The sequence below is a fragment of the Rattus rattus genome, chromosome 9 (genome assembly GCF_011064425.1).
Source record: "Rattus rattus isolate New Zealand chromosome 9, Rrattus_CSIRO_v1, whole genome shotgun sequence".
In the NCBI taxonomy this organism is placed as follows: Eukaryota; Metazoa; Chordata; class Mammalia; order Rodentia; family Muridae; genus Rattus; species Rattus rattus.
In genome coordinates, this window is record NC_046162.1 from 79,151,520 (window position 1) to 79,173,499 (window position 21,980).

General features: G+C 42.6%; 1 protein-coding gene across 1 annotated transcript in view; it reads left to right on the forward strand.

The window, feature by feature from the left end:
* The window catches only part of Abca9 (ATP binding cassette subfamily A member 9), a 62,673-nt gene that overhangs the window by 15,388 nt on the left and 25,305 nt on the right, over positions 1-21,980 (forward strand). Inside the window, exons 9-23 of the mRNA XM_032912305.1 lie at positions 1,096-1,264; positions 2,648-2,706; positions 2,918-3,028; positions 4,480-4,655; positions 4,953-5,072; positions 5,257-5,395; positions 5,860-5,950; positions 7,946-8,085; positions 9,909-10,028; positions 11,246-11,441; positions 13,337-13,503; positions 14,076-14,209; positions 16,946-17,083; positions 19,553-19,660; positions 20,807-20,980. Coding sequence (XP_032768196.1) covers positions 1,096-1,264; positions 2,648-2,706; positions 2,918-3,028; positions 4,480-4,655; positions 4,953-5,072; positions 5,257-5,395; positions 5,860-5,950; positions 7,946-8,085; positions 9,909-10,028; positions 11,246-11,441; positions 13,337-13,503; positions 14,076-14,209; positions 16,946-17,083; positions 19,553-19,660; positions 20,807-20,980 — 2,042 coding nt within the window. The remainder of the gene's footprint in view (positions 1-1,095; positions 1,265-2,647; positions 2,707-2,917; positions 3,029-4,479; positions 4,656-4,952; positions 5,073-5,256; positions 5,396-5,859; positions 5,951-7,945; positions 8,086-9,908; positions 10,029-11,245; positions 11,442-13,336; positions 13,504-14,075; positions 14,210-16,945; positions 17,084-19,552; positions 19,661-20,806; positions 20,981-21,980) is intronic.

The following is a 21,980-nucleotide window of genomic DNA, read 5'->3' on the forward strand; positions in this document are numbered from 1 at the left end:
CTCATTTAACCTCTAATCTACTAGTCCCTTCTTGCTGTACATTTATAAAAAATGCTGTCTTTTATCCTACACTAGGTCCAGCACCACAGTGCCCCAAGATATCTGGTGGGTATCTTCTTCTCAGTCAGCAAAGTGTCTCACCCGCTTTGCTCTATACCATATCACACTGCCGATGGCTTCTTTCTGAGCCTGGCAACAATCTCTCTACCCATCTAGTTCCCAAGGCAGGTCACCACCATGCTAGACATACACATGTCTCCAACCACCACAAACTCTCTTAAATTCAATTAAATCACCACTTGAAAGAACACACAACACAATAACCTCTGATCCCATTGATAAGATATAATTGCCCAGCTAAACATACAAAGCCCTGTACACATCTATCTCTCAAGAATATTCATAACAACCTGTAAATGTGCAGAGAGGAATTTTAACATCCTTCTCTATGTTCTCCTGACTGCTTCTCCTCCTCACTCCAGTCTCCTCCTCTCTCTAAAACTTTTCTCCCGCCCATCCTTCCTTCTCATTCAATGACAGGCCTCGTTCTATCTTGTACCTGTCTTCACCTGCATAATGACAGTCCCCTCCTACAGTCCCCTCCCTTAATATTTCCCCAAATCCCACCTCTTTCTAGTTTCTTGGCTTCAGTTTTGCTCCTGGTTGAACTCAAGAAACAAAAGATTTGAAGCGAGGATCTTAATTTAAGAAAGAACACAGGACATTTGTCTTTCTGGGTGTGAGTTACCTTGATGGGTAACAATATTTCTAGTTCTGTCTGTTTGCCTGCAAATTTATTTTTTCTTATAGTTGAGTAATATTTTAACTTTATACAGAGCACGTTTATCCCTCCCTTTTGGACTTAATACAATGTTTACGTCCTTCTCAAAACAAGTACCTCTGAATGAAGACCTTTTCCTTTAGTTTACAATGCTGTTTTTTTTCTCATGTTGGGAACGCCACATTGTGTGGTGCGACCTAAGGTAATAATGTGGGCTTGGATTGAGAGCCACAGATTTGGTACGCTGTGCTAAATGGCATGCCCTCCTTGAAGCGGCAACTGACCTGACACTTTCTCACTTCCTGTCCCTATAGGTAAGTACGGACATCAGCGTTCTCCGTTGTTTTTCCTGAAGTCATCTTACTGGTTTCAACGCAGAGGAGCTGATCATTTGGTCCTTGAGAATGAAATAGACTCTGCTCCTTCACTGAATGACTCATTGGAACCCGTGTCTCCAGAATTCCAGGGGAAAGAAGCTATCAGGTAATGAACAAGTCAAATGGAAGTACATACAACAGAGAACAAAACCAGGTCAGAGACCTACAGGCCAGACACTGATGTACACCGACTTCCTTCTGAGCCCCTCTGCACCTGCCTCCTCCCAGCCTACTGTACTTACGAAATGACACTCTTATTCTAGATAGCACGGTCTTTTATCCCATCTCCTGTATTCGCACTTACGTATCTTTCGGTACAGTAATAACTGTCAACCAAATAAGGAGTTCAGTTCCACGTTCCTCACTGTCTTCCTTGAGCTTCCTCTCTGTATTTGCTCCGATGTTCTTCTTGATGGAAGACAGGGGGCGCCACTCTCCTATTCACATCCTCTTTCTGTAGACTGCACTCTGTCTCTTTTCGTTTCCCTTCATGGCCGATAAGATGAAAACACAAATGTAAGCAATGTAGAAAGGGGGTTAGAGACATCCCAGGAAGATGGGAAGAAATGATGAGGCCGCGAGGCACTAAAAGTCCCTCAAGACACAAATGACCTCAAGGCACAAGTGTCCGACATCATCTCCCCCGAAGCCATGCTTGCCCCTATGGTCAATGCTTTGACTTCCAGACAGCTACGCATCCCAAAGATCCTTATCTTTTGCTCAGATTTTGTCTCTAGCGCACCTGATGGTTTGTTTTGATATAGGAAATGAATGCAGGTAAACTGCACAGGCTCTACAGCATAACAGACCTTCAGCTCCTTGAAAGCCTTCCATGTACTTTTTCCTTCCTTTAAGGCAGAACGTTACCTTATGTCAGTCTGACCTGGAACTCAAGATGTATCCTAGGCTGGCCTCAGACTTCTACACGTCCTGCCTGAGTTCCGAGTGCTGGGATCATGGGCATGCATCACCATGCCATCACTTCTGTGGACTTTTACACCGGTCTCACCCTTTCATTCTCTTTCCCTGGGCTCTGCAATCCTTCTTTTAGGAATCAACCCTACGTGATAATTAGTGTTGTCATCCTTGCTTTATTACTGAAGGCTTGTGAGTTACATATTTTGTACAAGAGCTCTGTGTAAATGGCACAGAAGGGACCACACTCAGGGTGTCTTGACTCCAAACTTGAAGTCCTTTTGATCTGATGTGGTTTCCTTCACCCGCAGCATGGGATCTTCCACCATTGATTTCATCGCTAGCTTTTCTCTCCAGTCATCTGTAATGTCTGCACATACGGCTAAGTGTATCTACATGTTGGTCACCCCCTCCACTTGTGCTCGGCTGAGGTACAATAGGCAGAGATGAGCCTCTCATGAGAGGCCCAGAGTGCTTCTCTCAGTGCCTGTGCAAAATGGAAAAACCTCTAGGTCTCACCAGGTCTCCCCAATCACTGCAATTTCCTTGAAACATTTTTTTTTCTTTTTTGCAGGATCAAAAATCTTAGAAAGGAATATGCAGGAAAGCATGGAAAAGTAGAAGCCTTAAGAGGTAATAAATAAGACTACCTTTAACGTAGGTATGTGATTTAGAGACTGTTGTAAAGCTTCAGTAGGAATGAAGATGAGGCATTACAAATTTTAAGGTTGCTTTTGCTTTTGAAGATTAGTACTCACACGTCTACAGTTTGGGAAATTGTAAACTGTGGACACTGTAAAATGGCTATGCTAGTACTGACTGTACTACTCTGAAATCATGTCAGGTCTGGGATTTGATATATACGAAGGCCAGATCACTGCCCTTCTTGGTCATAGTGGAGCTGGGAAAACCACCCTGATAAACACACTCAGTGGACTGTCACCTCCTACTACAGGTAAGAGGACACTTATTCAAAGACGACCTCAAGGGCAAATGAATAGTCTGGGCTTCCCCCTCGTTAACTTGGTGCATCAGGTCATTAAGACAAACACCACCCCAACGAGTTTTCCTTGAGCTTTATACAATGTACGCGTGTGTTGATTATATATGTTTCCCCAATAGTAGGTGCTACCTTTATATTCTTATATGGCAGTGGAAACATTTTTTAGAAGTTTAAGTTACTTTTATATAATTGAATACATTTGTGAAAATGTGCTTGATATAAGTGGCTTTATAATTATTCGGTTACTAATCACACTTCTTCTAGATTAGATGTTCTGAACACTGAATCTCTCTTCCTCTCTCCCTCTCCCTCTCCCTCTCCTCCATCTCCCTTTCCCTCTCCCCCCTTCTCTCTCTCTCTTTCTCTCTCACTCTCTTTGTGTGTGTGTGTGTGTATGTGTGTGCGTATGTGTGTGTGTGTGTGTGTGTGTGTGTGTGTGTGTGTGTGTGTGTAGTATGTAGACTCCTGTAGCTGAGCCTGCCTGGCTGAGTACATCTGGAGGTTACAGTGCCTTCCTCACTCACTTCTCTACCTTTTTGTTTTGAACTATTTTTTGTCTTAAAAATTCTTTTTTTTTTTTTTTTTTGTTCTTTTTTTTCGGAGCTGGGGACCCGAACCCAGGGCTCTTGCCTTCCCTAGGTAAAGCTCTGCCGCTGAGCTAAATCCCCAGCCCCAAAAATTCTTTTTATTATTAAGTTTCACATAGGTGCACAGTGTATCTGGGGCACATCCTTCCACACTTCTGCCCTCCAGCACCTCCCAGTCCCACCCCAACTGATCCCCCTCCCAACTTTATGCTTCATGTCTTTAAAAAAAAAAATACAGTAGCGCATCAATCCCAGTAGCCCTGTCCATACTCACATGGATGTGCAGTTTACCAAGGGCCACACCCTCACACACAAGCAAAGTAACTCTGCCTCTCTCGGAAGCCATTAGCTTCTCAGCGTGGGTTGGGGCATTAGGAAAGGCTTTCCCACCTACATTGGAAGTTTTAAGTCTCTTCATATTGCGTTCACCTTATTCTTTGAGGCAAGGATTTGCACTTAACCTGAAACTCACTATTATTTTAAATTTACATATTTATTTACTTTACACACCAATATTAGCACCCCATCTCCTCCCAGTACCCCCTAAGGCAAGTTCTCCCCCAAATCTACCTTCTCCATCTCTTTTGATGGAGATGGAGATCCCTCCATCCCCTCTGGATGTTAACCCCTCACTCCCTGCTCCCCACCCCCTATCAAGTTGCTGTGGGATTAGGTTCACCCTCCCCCACTGAGGCCAGGCAAGCTGTCCATTTAGGTGAGGGGGACCCACAACTCCCCTAACATAACAATGACTGCTCCCTTGTGACTTACATAATTCACACCTTGTCAGGGTAATTCTTTACTTTCTCTGTGTAGGCTCCATCACCATTTATAATCAGACAGTTTTAGAGATGGAGGACTCAGACGCTGTCCCTAAGCTCACTGGAGTTTGCCCACAATCCAACGTACAGTTTGGTTTCCTCACTGTGCAGGAGAATCTCAGGCTTTTTGCCAAGATAAAGGGAATTCTGCCGCAGGACGTGGAGCAAGAGGTAGGTGAGCGAGTCCACTGTGAAAGCGACAGTGAAAGCGAAATTGGTCGCCTGGAAGATTTTAAATGTGCGTGTGTTGTCTGGCTTCTTCCACCATCTAACGTTAGGCCCAAAGGCTCTTTAGAAAGATAGAAAATGGTTTTAAAGGTGAGGAAGTCACCGGTGGACCATGCCGGTAATCACAGCGCCTGGGAATGTGGCCAACGTTCAAGCCAGCCTGGGCTGCAAAGAGAGACTTGGTCTTAACAAAAGTACCCACACCTTGGGTTTTACACTAAATGCTCCTCATTTTGTCAGGTACGACAAGTTTTACGGGACTTAGAAATGGAAAATATCCAAGACACTCTTGCTCAGAATTTAAGTGGAGGACAAAAAAGGAAGCTGACTTTTGGGATCGCCATTTTAGGAGACCCCCAGGTAAGGGGATAGAAAATCACTCGTGAAATCCCATCGGAGACTCAGAAACTATCATATTGGATAAATTTGCCAATGATGGACTTAAGAAAACTTTAAAGTAAAAGTATTTGACACCTACAGTATTTTGTAAATCATCTTACCCCAGAGGAATAAATGGCCCTGTAATGTTTTCCCTTCTGTTTAGGTCTTGCTACTGGATGAACCAACCGCTGGGTTGGACCCGCTCTCGAGGCATCACATTTGGAACCTACTGAAAGAGCGGAGATCAGGCAGAGTAATTGTCTTTAGTACTCAGTTCATGGATGAGGCTGATATCCTGGCTGGTAACTATAGTTTTCTTTTGAGTTTCACAGTGATGAAGTAGGACTTGACATGGGTTACAAGTAGGCCCCTTGGGCGCATCTCACAAGTGACAGCCACATCCAACACAGGAGAATCTCTCTTACCTGCTTCAATCTCTGTGTTCCCTGTATCAGGCTTGGTCCTATGGAAGCCTTCTGATCCCATCACAGAGAGGCGAAGATTGCAAACCATTCAATATAGACTCAAACATGGTTTAGTCTGTGTGGATAGGCATTGGCGAACGTGAGAGACACTGTGTAGATGCCTGATGTTCCTAAAAGGGCAGGGAATAAGCAAACCTAATTCATCATTTCTGTGATCAGAGTCTCAGGGTTAGTGTGTGGCATGCTTCTAGAACAATCTGTGCTCATGGGTTTTGGTTTTCACAGTTTTGAGTACTGAAGAAATCACTAATACGATTTATTGTTTGGTTCTTCCCAACTAGACAGGAAGGTGTTTATATCCAACGGGAGACTGAGATGTGCAGGCTCGTCTCTGTTTCTGAAGAAGAAATGGGGCATCGGCTATCACCTAAGGTACAGCTCTCAGGGCCGGAGACAGATGCACGGCAGACAGGCCGGTGACGGGTGCCTTCAGTATCAGGTCAAGGTAGATGTACGGCTGTAAAGTCGGCTCCAACAGGCATGTAAGAACTAACTTACGCATGTTCTAAGCAAGGACATAAGATACATAGGGTCATAGACACGGAAAATCTAAGTCTTCATGTAGGTGTGAAGAAAATGTTTTCATAATACTTTGCTTCTGAGAGTAATTTCTTGGTACTTTGACCCTTTCTCTCATCTTGTTTCAGAGTGGATTTCTGGTCATCCAGGTGATTTCGATACTCTCTGTTCGTCCTGTCTTCATTTTTAGCCACCTTCCCCTTAGGTGTCTTTCATTTCAGAATAATCACATGATTGCTATAAATCTTAAAAACAAAACAAAAACAATTAAAAAAATCATATCATCTGGGAGATTTAATAGATGCCACTATTACTTTCTTTGATTTCTTAAGCTCATCAAATCTGCAGGGCTAGCATTATCCACTGTTACAAGTGGATTAAATAATTTCCCTCCAATCAAAAGGTACCACTCCTCGGTCTCTAGGCGAGTCTGTGTGGGTCTCTGTAGTTGTCTTGTTTCTGTCTTATGGAAGGCATTAGTTTCCTCCACCTCCATCACACGAACGACGTGCAAACCTTAGTCATGTATATGTCTCTGTGAGGCACATACATATGTGTTCACACAGGCCAGAACCGGGCTTCAGATACCCAGAGCCAGAGTTAGAGGTAGTTTTGAGTGGCCAGGTGAGGGTGCTCAGAGCCCAACCCACATTTTCTGTAAGAGGAGCAATTTCTCATAACCGCTGAGCCATCTCTCCAGACCCCTTATCTGTTTGAGGCCGTTTCTGAATGTTTTATCTTTGATGAGTATCCTCTGTGCTGGAATCTAAAATGCGCTACTCCACATTGGGCTTAACTCATTAATTTGATCTTCAGTAACTTCATTTATAAAGCAGCAGTAATAGTACTTATGTTTTTAGTTAATGGTAAGGAAATGGGTACTGACAAGGTACAGAGTTAATTGAATCGACACAGCTTCCTACTCTCCTGTTTTCTCTGAAATCTCCTTGCTTTGTGTTATTATTATGCTACAAGCTATTTTAGGGAGGGGCTAAGATTTCTTCCGCTTCGTGTCTTTGATAATGCCAGGCATGGGCACGTTTAAAGCACAGAACAATTTTCAAACTAACTTGTTTATGTAACCAGCAGATTGAGATAATTTGCATCACTCTGTCACCTCCATACCTTTCAGTGGATACGACTCACGATGGTGTTCCTAAAAATTCCAAATTTCATAAGGAAGTACATAAACTATTATCAAAGAGTTTCACTGTTAGGTGAATACATTTTTCACAGAAGGATACAGTTACCTAGCGTGTATTGAGAGTTTACTTCATGAAAGACTCAACACTGTCTCATAACTATGGATTTACTCCACCTCTTAAGGTTGACTTGAAAATTGCATATTACTTTATCTCATAGATAAGAATTCCGAGTCTCTGACACAGTGACCACCTCTCCTGGGCTCAGTGGCCTTCACAATATGGTGTCAACACTGTGCTCTCAATGACCATACAGATCATCTCCATCTTGCTTTTACCAGGTTCAAGCATTTGCAGAGCTCATGAAGTACTGGGGGGGGGGGAGAATTCATAATTAGGTTTTCTTAGTAGAGGGAGAGACACACTGGGGCATTCCCATTCACTTTACCTGAGCCAGGATTTGGTTCATTATTTCTTTCCTTCAAGTGGTCAGTTCTAGAATTACCTTAAATGAGCTCAACCTTCCTTCTTCCTGGTTCCTCTGTTATGCTGCATAGATTAGATTTGGACTATGTTATTCCTTGCATTTCATTCCTCTCTGTAAATTACACATTCTGTCCCAAAAATATTCAGGAAGTAGCAAACATATACTAAAGAAGAAATTGTTAGACAAAAATAACTTCATCTCACTCTCTCTAAATGTCAGTTTGCACTTGAATGAAACTTGTGATCCAGAGAGTATAACATCACTGGTCAAAAAGCACATCCCGGACGCCAGACTGACTGCACAAAGTGACGAACGGCTTGTCTATATCTTGCCCCTGGAAAGGACAAACAAGTTTCCAGGTAATCCTGAGCAAGTGACATGGCTCTCCGGCTTCGGTTTTCTCGCTTGTGTGAGGGGAATGGCAGTCAGGACCTTTATGAGTTTGTCTTGATGGTTAAATTAGTACCCAAAACATTCAAACCTAATGTTAAAATGTTAGACATCAATAGTGAGTAGAGGAACCGTGTCTGACATGGGGTTACCGAGGTGTTTCCCCAGCTCTAAGATAACAGTAGAATATGAAGATACGTAGAATACGTCACCAGAAGACAAAAAGAATAGATGTTGACTTTCAAATCGTGATCCATTCTCAAGTCAGAATTCCAGAAATGGCAGCATTCTTTCTTTGTAAGGATCATTGATCGTAATAACAGACACAATCAGAGTACCACATGTGGTTGGGAGGAGTTGCTGGGGAGAGCCTGGAGTAAATATGGTTGAAATACATGTGTACATGTATGAAATCCTCAAATATTGAGTAAACTTTTCATATATTTAAAAGGGGACATGGTTTTCGTCTTAGATGTACACACAGTACGTCTGAGATGCATCTCATTCTGAAGACAGAAATCCTCACGAAGACCAGACAGCACAGTTTGCTCCGCCATTTCTTAAAATGCATTCCAAAGGGCCAAACCATTTAAGTAGAGGCTGGGACGTAGATTTAAGGAGCTGGGAGCACTTATGTATTTTCCTCTAGCATGTAGTTAAGACAGCTTCAGTTCCCAACATCATTTAAAAAATTTCAAAATGGCCTCCTAATCGTTCACATGGGTGTGCCCTATTTCAGTGTTTCTGTGTAATTCTCATAGCAGATTTAGAAGGGAAAAGAGGAAGGGAAGAGAAAGGGGGGGGAGAACATTTAAGTGGATGGAACGTCTTCCAGGGAAAGCACAAAGACACTCCACACATTCTGCCCAACTCCCTCCTTTTCTTCCTTTCCACTTCCCACACAGAGTTCATGGAAATTATTTATGTATGCATCAATGTTTTTGCATTTGTTATTACAGTTTTTTAAGAAACTAATTGTAACCTAAAATAATAAATATTTATTCTCTGGATGCTATTCTTCAATCAGAGTTTAGAATTAAACATCCCCATAACAGAATTTAAAAAAGAAAGGGGTTGGAGAGAGGACTCAGTCGTTAAGAGTGCTTGCCACTCTTTTAGGGGATCCAAGTTCGCTTCATAGCACCCACATCAAGGAGCTCACAACTAGTTGTATCTCCAGCTATCCAAGATGTTTTCTGGCCTCCATGGTGAAACACACACACACACACACACACACACACACACACACACACACACACACACACACCCCTTTGAAATTCAAAATTATTTAATATATTTTTAGTGTGTTTGCATGTTTTGCCTACATGTATACCTGTGTATAATGTGCGTGCATGATGCCCTTGGAGGGCAGAAGAGGGTGAAAAGTCCCCCTGACGTGGAGTTAGAGGTGCTTGTGGGCTGTCATGTGGGTCCTAAGGACAGAACCTGGGGCCTCTGTAAGAGCAGCAAGTACTCTTAACCACTGAATCATCTCTCCAGGCTCTGGAGTTAAAACACGTTAAATACATCCATCAATATTTTTTGAAACTGAGGTGTTTTCCAAGTATAGAAGCATAGATGGTCATGTTATACATCGATGCTGAGAAAGACATGGGAACCTAATATAGTCTACAGACAGGTTTTATGAGTAAGCGAACACGATATCAATCAGTTTATGATAAAAAAAGCACATAGTTTATATCAATATTTTCTCATTTTGACAGATATCATTGACTACTTATTATGAATGATACTGTAATCTACTTTTTGTTGTTGTTGTTCCTACTTTTAGACCTTTACAGGGACCTTGACAGATGTTCTAACCAAGGCATTGAGGATTATGGTGTTTCCATGACAACCCTGAATGAGGTGTTCCTGAAGTTAGAGGGGAAGTCCATGGCTGAGGAACCGGGTAAGGGCGGGTACTCTGAGGGAGATGATGATGTGCAAGCCATTGTGGGCACCAGAAAACTTAGAGAAGAAATAGAGTCTTAGTGAGCACGGCAATGGATGACACTGGGTCCTCATGGAGTAGACAATGAATCTGAGGTGCCGTGTTACCTGAATTTATGGCTGTGGGGGAGAGAAAAATAGAAACTATGTTGAAAACCCATTTTCTTGGACTGTTTTCTTGCATGTACTATTCCAGTGCTTTCTGGATTCAGCTGTTGTTGTCCTAAGGTCTGTTGTCAGTCTGTCAGTCCTTGGGAAGCTCTGACTTAATGACTGTTTCTCAGCGTTTCTTTACTTGCCTGTATTAATCTTATTGTGTGCCTGTATTAATCTTATTGTGTTGACTATCTACCTTTTAATTTTTCGTTGTTTCCTTTGACTTTTAAAAAGTATCAGCCAAGTGTACTATCCAATCTATTTCCTCCTCTTTTCAATTCTGAAATTACCTATCTGGTACATGGGTGAGCAGTTTTGCTCTCTTTAAAATCAGTTAGTTAACACGTTTATTTGCTTGGAGCTTGCTATGTAGATCAGGCTGTAGATCAGAACTCGCAGAGATCCCCTTGGGCCTGCCTTCCAAGAGCGAGGATTAAAGGCAGGCACTACCACACTCAGACATATACTTAATTTTTAATATTATTCTAAGCAAGAGCTGTACTACAGCCTTTTACCCAGTTCTTAACTTGAATACATTTTACAACTTTCTATAAATCAATCTTCCCTGGGTTTCTCTATTAGAAAGACACAACGGTTTATCTAGCTTCTAAAACGTGGCTATATCAAAAATGTCATGTGTCCCATCCTTACGTTCTTGAAGGGCAGGAGACACTTCTGCATGTGCTAGCTTTGTTTCTTTGGACAGAAACACCAAGGTGGGTTATCTCTTGCAATGAGGACATTTGTGCATGGGTTTCTGAGACTATGTCATAGAAAGCTGCGTTTGCCTTTTTTTAAAAAAAATTATATTTCTCTATTATTGTCTCAGATCGTTTTGCTTCTCTTCTATTTCCTCAGCAGTTGCTTTAAGATATAACCATGACTTAGATTGCTTAGTTGCTCACGACACTAACGCTGGAACTCTCTCTCAAGTAAATGGTTATGGGAAACAAACAAACAAAATACCTAAGCAAAGCACAACAAACTGGTATCTTATGGGTGACTGATTTTACGTTTCAGACGCTGGAGTTTGTGGTCGCTTACAAAGCGATGGGGCAAAAGACGTGGAAAGCCTCCTTGAGCTGGAGCGAGTGTTGTCTCTCGATTCATCAGGGAGCTCAGTGAGCGGCATGGCTCTGTGGAGGCAGCAGCTCTGCGCAGTCGCGAAGGTCCGCTTCCTCAAGCTCAAGAACGAACGAAGAAGTCTGATGACCATGTGAGTCCGGAGTGTCTGAATGGTTGAGAGCACAATGTAAAACGTAGACAGAATGCATTCCATCACTTGCAGACAGTCCTCTAAGCGTTTTATTTAATTATTTAATAGACCTGCCCTTGTGCATATGTGATCGAAATATGTAGAGTTAGGGATCATCTTAATTGCACACAGGATCTGTCCTTACCAATGACCTCATTCTCTTGAAAACACCAAAAATACCAAAATCTCTCAGCACTTTTCATAGTATAAGGTAGGGGGAGGAGCAGGGGAGAGAGAGATAGTATATAAATATACAGATAGGTAGATAGATATTGATTTTATGGGATTGGTTTGCACTACCATGTGAACTAGAAACTGAAATTTATAGGACAGATCAGCAGCCTGAAAACTCGGGTCAGTGTTAGTGTTCCTGCCATCAGATTGGGCAGAGAGGCTCCGAGCCTTTTTTATTACACTTCTCAGTGGTTATCTAGTGCTTGAAACTGCAGGCTTTTCCATCCGCACCCCACTTCCCCAAATCATGACTTTGAGACTTGAAAATATATGAACAAACGTGTAGGCCATAACTTGGGCTTGTTCCCCAACTAGTTCATCACTTAATCCATTTTATTCTATTCTATGAGGGCCACATGGCTGGCTTCTTCGTCTCAGTTTCACGAGTCTGTCTCCTCATAAGTCCGGCTGAATCTCTAGAGTCCTGACTCTATCCCAGAGTTCCTCTCTCTCTCCTGGAACTCCCACTTCCTATTTACTGCCTCAGCTCATTGGCCAATCAGCTTTTTATTGACAGGTGATACTTCCATACAATACACAAGGTTCTCTCTGCAAGTGCCTGTTATAGCAGCAAACTGCTACACCTCCAGCTTCTACCTCACGGAAAAGTGCTGCCTTCTAGCATAAACGCAACTCTACACTCAGAAGATGTATTTATGCAAATATTTGCATATATATAATACATATATATATGATGCATATGCATTGTCTTTCTTTTACTGTAATGGAATAGCCAAGCTGATGCACTTTTGAAGAGAAAACCTGTTCTGCTTCACAGTCATGTAGATTCCTATCCGAGACCAGGGTTCCGCCCCAGATGTCTGCTTTCATAGCCCCCTTTAAGGACATTCCCCGGTAACCTGTGTTTCATACTCTGTCTTTCGGCTCTTACATGCTTCCTGCTCCCTCTTCTGCAATGTACCCTGAGTGTTAGACACGGTGTTCTCAATGACTTGTTTGGAGCTGGACCCACACCCTCTGCTTATTTTCTGCATCTTAGGTAGCCATGAGTCTCTGCATTGCAAGGAGGGGCTTCTCCGATTAAGCTGAGACTGTTTTTGTCTCCGGGTATAAACCATTCTTTAGAGGGAAGTTTTCTGCTATGCCACTGTAGTTAACCACCAGGAATAAGCTCCCCACATGGCACTTCTATCTCCCCATGGCCTGAGTCATTAGAGAAATCGACAGGGCCAGACATCCCCATCCCTTGCTTTGTCTTCCAGTAATTTCAGAGGATCGGGCCTCACAAGAGATTTTAGTATGCCCGTAGTCCCAGCACTCAGGAAGCAGAGGCAGGAGGATCAGAAGTTCTGGGCCGTCCTTGGTTACATGGTCAATTCAAGGCCCTCCTGGACTATATGATACCCTGTTTCAAACAGAAATCAAAGAGAGTCATAATCAGCAACTTGGAAGGGCCAAACAAAAAGTTGAAAGCAGGAGTAGAGGTCTGTGGAAGACCAGAGCTATACCATCTCATTGCGGGAGGAAGAGGATGCAACAGGACTTCAACATTCCCTGTGCCCGTATTTTATCCCTGTTCGTTATCTATTGAATCCTAGGGCCCCACAAAGTTACTGTAGGTTAACGATTATTACTTTTAATATTGATTTCCCTCCATTTAGGTTACTGCTTTTTGGCATTAGCTTTGTCCCCCAACTTTTGGAGCATCTCGTCTACAAGGTATACCACAAAAGTTACTCGTGGGGGCTGTCTCCAAGTATGTATTTCCTTTCACCAGGACAGATACCACAGGACCCTCTGACCCACTTACTGGTCATCAATAAAACAGGTAATCTGTAACATGCAAACACATCTGAGGGGAGGGGACTGCCTGGAAAGCATAAAATACAAAGGAAATAATAATCATTCCTATGCATTTTAATAAAACATTTATGAGGCCAAACAGTGAAAAGCATGAATTTAGAGTTTGTTTTAGAAACATATTATTTTATTGTTCCCTATATTGCTGGGCTCTGAGAACAAAGTGCTCCAAATTCCTAAGAAGATCTAAACTATAGCATCAAAGATCGCAGTGTTAGTTGGTTAATCGTTTGTTTCTTTGTTTGCTTGTGGTGCTGGGCATTGAAGCCAGAGCCTTGTGCATTCCAGGAAGTGTTTGACTACGACTTACACTCCTAGACGTCATATGATACTAGCCACATTAATAAAAATTTTGTCTGCATGTAAAGAATCTTTATTACATACGTGATCAATAAAATGGATTTTGTGCAGCTCTAATCCTGCCCCTTAAGGACATCTGTGGGCAGTAGTGACATGTTCTGGACTATGCCGTTGAACTTTTGGTTGCTTTCTGTACCAACTGACTTATCCTGGCTTCCTCTGATTTTGCCTTTACGATAGGTTCAAGCATTGATAACTTTATACATTCACTAGCACAGCAGGGCATAGCATTAGACGTGGATGCCCTGGGGACCAGAAATGGCACAGAAGAGGCTCTGTACAATGGTGCTGTCACAGTGCTGGGTGATGAGAAGGTATGGTAGACTCGGATGATTGTGCTTCACCAGAGGTGGATTGTGGAGGTTCGGTTTGAACAACTCAAACAAACCGGCCTGAAAGGCTGATTCGAGAGAAATGATACATTTCCCACTTCTGTAGGAGAAGCTGGGCCGTAATTATTGATTTGCTCTCTCCAAAATAACTATCGAGGGATCTAATAGTCATTTGAAAAGCTTATCAATTAAATCCCGCTCCATTAATTGGTTTAAATTGCACTCCCAGGGGAGGCGAGAATGACCGTTGTTTAGATTTGGCCTTGAGTCTTCAGTCTGGTGCATCTCCACAATGCTCCTTCTTTTTATCATTTGCTTAGAGCTTTTTTTTTTTTTGATGGATTCTTCGAGAATTTTATAGATTGAATTTTGATCATGCTCCTTGTATTAGTCAGGGTTCTTCAGAATTGCAGAACTTGGGGAATGTCTCTATATATTTAGGTAAATTATTAGAATGATTTATAGTCTGTACTCCAACTCACCCAACAATGGGCATCCATGAATGGGAAGTCCAAGAATTGAGTGTTGCTCAGTCCCACGAGGCTGGGGGTTTCAGCTGCTCTTCTGTAGAAGTAGGTTCCTACAGATGCTGGCATTTCGTGCAAGCAGGCAAGGAAGAGTGAGCCTGCCTTTTTCCGTTGTCTTTATTTAGGCCTCCAGCAGAAGGTAAGGCCCAGATTAAAGGTGTATACTACCATGCCTGGACCTTGCTCTGTCCCAGGCTGGCTTGAACTCAGAGATCTGTTGCAGTAAACAATAAAAACAAAATGCACCATCCCATGCTACCGCCAGCCCTGGGGGCCACATGGCGTCTGCAGGGGATCTTCATCTCAATCAGCAAAGCATGTCAACCTGATTCGCTAAGTTTCCAATTCCCATCCCACAGGTCGCAGGGTACTCTCTGGGCCTTGCAGTGAGCTAACCCCACATTGCTGCTGGCCACTCTCTGGCCCCAGCAGCAGCCTCCTTCTTGTGACTCTCTGCTGTGGAACTCTTTCCACAGTCCCAGCATCTGCCCCCTGTGGTTATAGTCACAACTCCCAGTAACCCTTTAAAATCAAAACACACTAAGATTGTAATTTATCAATCAGATTTATATCAGTAAATTCTCACTCCACAAAACGTCCACACAATAAACTGAGAGCCAATTAATATTGATATAAACAGCCCACCTAGGTAAGACAAATTGTCCTATAAAAATCCATCCCTTATAAAATATTCATAACTACCTGTGGCCTTTGAAGGCCACACAGATCCGGTCGTCTTTCTCTGCCTCCATCTTGGGTCTTCCTCTCCTTTGTCCTCTCTCCTCTCTCCTCTCTCCTCTCTCTTCTCTCCAAAACTCTGTGCCTGCCTTACTTTTTCACTGCCCAATCAGAGGCCTTGCCTTATCTTGTGCCTGCCCTCACCTGCACATAGACAGCAATCTACAATCTCCTTGCGTGTGTCTCCTGGCATTAAAGGTGTATCCCACCTTGCCTGGGCCTAAGCTTTTCATGGGCATTATGCCTCAAGATCTGGGTCAAAAGCCTGTGTCTTCCAGCCTCAAGATCTGGGTCACAGGTCTGCCCTCCATTTCTGGATTGTAGTTTATTTCAGATAGTCAAGTTGAGAACTGGGAATAGTCATAACACTCCCCTAACTCCTCCACCTCTCTACCCATGTACTTTAAGTTCTATGTATGTGTGTGTGTGTGTGTGTGTGTGTGTGTGTGTGTGTGTGTGTATCTCAACTATCCATCATGTCCAGTTTCAGTTGCCCAATACTCTAGTGTATAAGATTTGCTTTAGAGTATAGTTGACCTCCCAGGCATCACACCCTCACTGAAAACCGACTTTTCCCATACCGGCAGTTATCCAATACCCATAGCTCCTCAACCAGGAGTGGAACGTCGTGCCTCCCTCTCCTATTCCATGATGAGATTTCCTCTGGCTTGAGTTTGCATAGATCTTGTGCATTCTGTCACCACGACTGTGAGCTCATGTGTGTAATCTACCTGTTGTGTTCAGAATACACCTTTTCTTATAGTCAACCTTCACCTCCCGCTCTTACAGGCTTTCTTCCCCCATGTCCCTTGACGATTATTCAGCTACTTGGGAAGGGTGTCTGATAAAGATGTTTCCTTTAGGGCCAAGAACCCCACAGTTTCATATTCTCTGCATATTGACCAGCTGAGGCTCTCCTAATTCACACCTACTTCAAGAAACTTCTTTGAAAAGGGGCGGAACGATGCACTAATTTATGGGTCTAGTAGCAAATGGTTAGGAGCCAATAGAATACTGTGTCCATTTTGCATATAGTGGTAGTTCTTTCCCTTCTAGGGCCTGTCACTCATCTAGCCACACTTCTCGTTCCTGATAACTGTGCCAGGCTGGAGTGTTCTTTCATGACATGGGTCCTAAATCCAAGCAGAGTGGCTGGTAGTCCATAACTACCAGGCTGCGATTGCTACCAAATGTCACTTGATTTCGTTGATTTTGTGAGATTCTGGGCACAGTCCATGTGGTTGATATTTGAAAGTAGTGGTGTAGAAATCAATATTGAAGTGCTGAATTCCTTTAATTATCTAGGGACTCAAATCATACAGGCTGTGGTGATACGCCCTTCCCGCTCCTGTTTTCTCATCCCGCCAGTGATTTCAATGATTTTCTGAAATGACCTGCTATTAAGTTTTACAGTGGCTTCCTGAGAATTAAGAAATAACTCATTACATTTTAGGATCTCAGATTTTCCGTAGCGTGTAACGCCAAAAGACTAAACTGCTTTCCAGTCCTCGCGGATATCCTTAGCAATGGGCTGCTTGGAATTTTTAACTCTTCAGAGCGCATCCAGACCGACAGAAGCACAGTCTTTGAAGTAAGTAAATGAAGGCCTCAGATGTTCTCAGGAAAGTCCTCAGAATGCAGGGAAGAGCATCTTCTCAGTGTTTACCAACTTAACAACCTTACGTTTTCCGTAGGAATAACAGCATCTATTACTGCACTGCCTGGCTGTGGATATAAAATAGTATAAACACCATGGCTGGGGGGGGGCAGCGGGACTGCAGCAGGTACAATTAATTGGAAGAACTATGATGTGGAGCCCTCTGCGCCCTTAAGAGCAGGGTATAGTTGAATAGAGCAAGTTTTCAATGTCTTTAAAAAAAATCAACTTGATTTTTGTCATCTTTAATACACTATTTTATAAAATGATAACAATTCACCACAAACATTTCTGCTGAGGTGAATGCAGCTGTGCTTGGCTAACGTAGTCAAGGTAGCAGAAGGACAAAAAATGAGGCATGAATATGTACGTAATTTGCTCAAAAATGATAGAGCTTATTATTACTACAAGTACTGTTTTGCTTTAAAAGATTTCAGTACAGAACATTAACCTTTGTCTAGATTGGGGTGATTAGAGGTGGAACTGTGGGAATAGTTCTCGTTTTAAAGGTAGCTATTCTATAAACTTTCAAACGCATTAGTAGAGAATTTAATAACGTCACACATTTACAAGCCAACGCAACTATTATAAATGCATATAGCCTTAAGGCTACTTTGAATTAAATTTAAGATCATATAATTTTAACTATAAATATTTTACTGTGTATATCTGCTAAAGGAAAAGAATCATTGTGGTAGATGATAGGGCTCACTTGGTAAAGGGGCTTGTTGCTAAACTGCTGTTCTGAGTTTAATTCCCTGTGACTCACTTGATAGGAGAGAACCGACTCTTAAAAGTTATTTCCTGCACACACACACACACACACACACACACACACACACACACACACACATTTTTTTAAGATGAAGAACCTTTTTAGAACTATAGTATTCTTATTTCATGTAAAAGAAGCTCCTCAATGATATCACATACCACATTTCTTTGACCGTCTTATTTAAAATACGCTGCCCATGTAGCCTTGCATCCTTTAATGATATCTAGGTCAGGGAAAGGGTCCTACTTCAGGTCTTCTGTTTTACCTTGCTGTGTTGAATTCCTTTTGCTTATAAAATGATACTATGAGAATACTCTATTGTGTTTTTAAAATCACCTTGTTATTAAGAATGTTCCTGCTCTTGGTACATGTTTCCTGCTGTTAAGATGCTGTGTCCAATAAAAAAAAATGGTGGTTTTAACTGCAGGGTTAGCCTGTGGTTTAAGAGACATGGGTAGGAGATGGGAGACTGTGGTTTGTGCTTTCATTTCCTTTACAAAAGTCTGTTACCTTGCGTCAGAAAAGGTAGAGTGGCCAGCCCTAAATACCTCCCCCTCCCCCTTCTGAGATGGTTCCTGTTATTTAAAAAGGTGTCTTGTTGGACATGGGCATTTAATCCCAGCACCCATGAGGTAGATTCATGAGGCTTACCCATTTGCTAGTAGCCCAGGCTATTTTGTGAGACTTTGTCTAAAAAAAAAAAAAAAAAAAAAAAAAAAAAAAAAGAAATATATTAGACGTCTTAACTAGGAACAAATTACTAGCTCCTAGCTCAGGTGACCTTGAATTTGCTTGTAGATACATTTAGAATCTGGTTAGATATATTAGTTTAGTAAAATGGTGTTTGTAGGCTCTCTCTCCTTCAAGAACCATGACTTTAGTAGCCCGGGGGAGATGACTAGGTTTCCAGTACTAGGAATGAGTTTCCTCTTGTTGAACGGGCTTCAAGTCCAATTAGACAACCATTGATTACCAACAAGATACGATTAGCACCATTACACCCTTAAAAATATAGCGGCATGCTGGTCATTGTTTTAGTACATAGGCATCACAGCTGGTAGGAAGGACTCTTGACCTCCCCCACGCCCTCCTCCTTTGGAAGCTCAAACGTTACCTTCTGCTACCATGAAAGCTGGTCCTCGGGATGGACTTACTTTCTAACATCCATGGACTTATTGCTTTCTATATGCCTAGTTCCCCAAAACATTTAAATTCGATACTTTTGCATTATCCAGAAGCAGAAGAATGACTCTATAAATGTCCAACTGACCTGCTTTGCCACAAGTTTATGACAATAGAAAAGAAAATCTTTTCCATTGGTGTTCCAAGAATGTGTATTATATAATAAATTATGAGAGAGAGAGAGAGAGAGAGAGAGAGAGAGTGTGTGTGTGTGTGTGTGTGTGTGTAGAAAGAGATAACTAAATATAAACATAGAGATAAATGCTACTGATGTGTGAAATTTTTTAATCTTGGAGTAAGAGACTGGAGCTCTGTGCTACAAACAGGACCCTGGGAAAGGCTTTGAGGGGCTAGCGCGGCTCATGCATTTGGTTGATACGGTGAGGACAGTATCCGTGAGCCAGAGGCCTGGTTTCTATCTGCTCACCATGTCTGTATGATTTCAGGACCATATGCTTTATGAGTACGGATTCATGAGCAACGCATTTTTCTGGATACCAGTGGCTGCCAGCCTCACCCCTTACATTGCGATGGGCAGCATCAGCGACCACAAAGTAAGACATTTTTTTGACCCAACTGATAAGATATAATTGCCCACCTAAACATACAAGACCCAGTACCATCCATCCCTTAAGAACATTTGTAACAAACTGTAAAGGTACAGCATGGAATCTTAACGTCAGCCGCCATATTGTCCTGCCACGGCTTTTTAAAGTCTTAAGATACCTTTCGTGCCCGGGAAAACTTCCCTTGGAACTTGTGAACATAGGTTTGCATGCCCATAGCAGATCTAACTATGTGTTTGTTGCAATGCATCACCAAGCTTTTCAATAACAGGCTGCTGACAGCCTGTTATTGAAATAAAATGGAGTTTTTTCCAAAACAGGATAACACCACCAACCAGTAGTGACAGCCTTTAAACATTCTTCTAGACCAGTTGTCCTCTCCTCCACCCCATTCTTCATACAAGACTCCTTGGTACTCATATCTCAGCCCAAAGACACTCTCCCAAACCTTTCCCCTCCTTAATAAGGCCAAATAGATGCCTGTAAAGTATATGAACGGGGCTTACAGTCATAGGACTCTCCTTGTTTGTTAACTGTTTCTTCCCACTGAGAATGAACACTGTTAAAGTAATGCTTTTTCCTTTAAATTCTGCCCACTCTATTGCTTTCCATCCTGGTGAATAAGGTGTTAGCCTCTGTTCCCATGCTCTATAGGACTCCACATTTTAAGCAGAAGAATGTTTGCCTGCATGCATTCATCTGTCATGGGTCTATAGTGTCCATGAAGGTCAGGAGAGGGTGTCCGACTTCCTGGAACTAGAGTTACCATCCCTGCTCACAGCACCAGCCTGACAGCTGTCAATCAAGACATCATGCCCAACAGCTTATCTGTTGCAAATAAAAAATTAAATATAAAAATGTTTACTATCATTAAGTCCTTGATGAAAACCCTTAGGGAGAGCTGAGTCAAACTCTCTGTCTCATTTTGCGATATTATCCGTCCCTCTTGTGTAGGGTTGGGGCAAGTGGTGATGTCGTTTGCCAAACAAGAGTAATAATTATTAGAGGGCTAGAGTGAACGTAGTTGATGTAACTGTGGATGTGGTTGGTTTCCCAGGTCTCAGCTCTTTAGGATTTTATGATGATTTTTCTGCTTTGTTTTTTTGTTTTGTTTTTTATTATTGTTATTATCAGAAAAAAGTCCTTTCCCAGCTGTGGACTTCAGGCCTTTACCCATCTGCTTACTGGTGTGGGCAAGCTCTGGTGGACATTCCCATATACTTCCTGATTCTCCTCCTCATGCAAATAATGGACAGTGTTTTCAGTTCGGAGGAGATCATGTCTGTGATTGAGAGCCTGTTGATTCAAGTAAGTGGCAAAGACTTAGAAATGCTTACATTTTGGGATGAAGTTTTATTAGACCAGGTTTTCCATGAACTCAGTCATATTAGGTCACAGAGTCCCTTTGGCAGGTTCTATCTGGGTCCCATTGATAAAAGAACTAAAAGAAATCTCTCAGGAAGGAACTTGAGGATGGTTTGTTGGGGTTCAAAAAAGAAAGCCCCACGCAAGCTGGAAATATTAGCAGCTGCCTGAGAGAAGGGAGCTGGAACACTGGGGTGGGAGGTGGGGGGTGAGCAAGGGAGGGAGGGAGAGAGAGAGACAGAGACAGAGAGAGACAGAGAAAGAGACAGATAGTCAGAGACAGACAGAGACAGACACAGAGAGACAGGGAGAGAGAGCAAGAGAGAGAGAAAGAAACAGAGAGGGAGGGAGAGAGGGAGGGAGGGAGGGAGAGAGAGAGAGAGAGAGAGAGGCAGAGAGACAGAGGCAGAGAGACAGAGAGAGACAGAGAGACAGAGAGAGATGGAGAGACAGAGAGAGAGAGAGAGAGAGAGAGAAAGAGAGAGAGAGAAACTTTCACTGAGTACACATAAAAGATTGACCTTGAAGGCAAAGTGAGCACCAAACAGAGAGTGAGGTAGGCAGAGTCCTTTCCCTTTTTAGTTCTCACTGACAGAATGCAAAAACTGTCCTTTTTCCCATGGTGGTGGGCGTCTGGGCACATGATCAGCTTGAAAGCTGCTCTCTCTGCTTTTAGAGGCACCGAGTGGGAACTACTGCACATTAGTATGATTCAACCTAGCCTTGCAGTCACTGACAGTTTCTCTTGGGGGCTGAGGCCTCAGGATGTGGATGACAGCAAGAGACAATAGCTGTTTTCACTGTCAGCTTACTTTAAAGTTGTGTTAGCTTTGGACCAAGGATGGCTCACTGAGAGCATCTTAGAGTGACAGTTCACACTTTAAGGTTGCTGCTGCTGGGCCGTTCTGAAGTCCCTGGTATGAACCTTGCCTTTAGTTTCAAG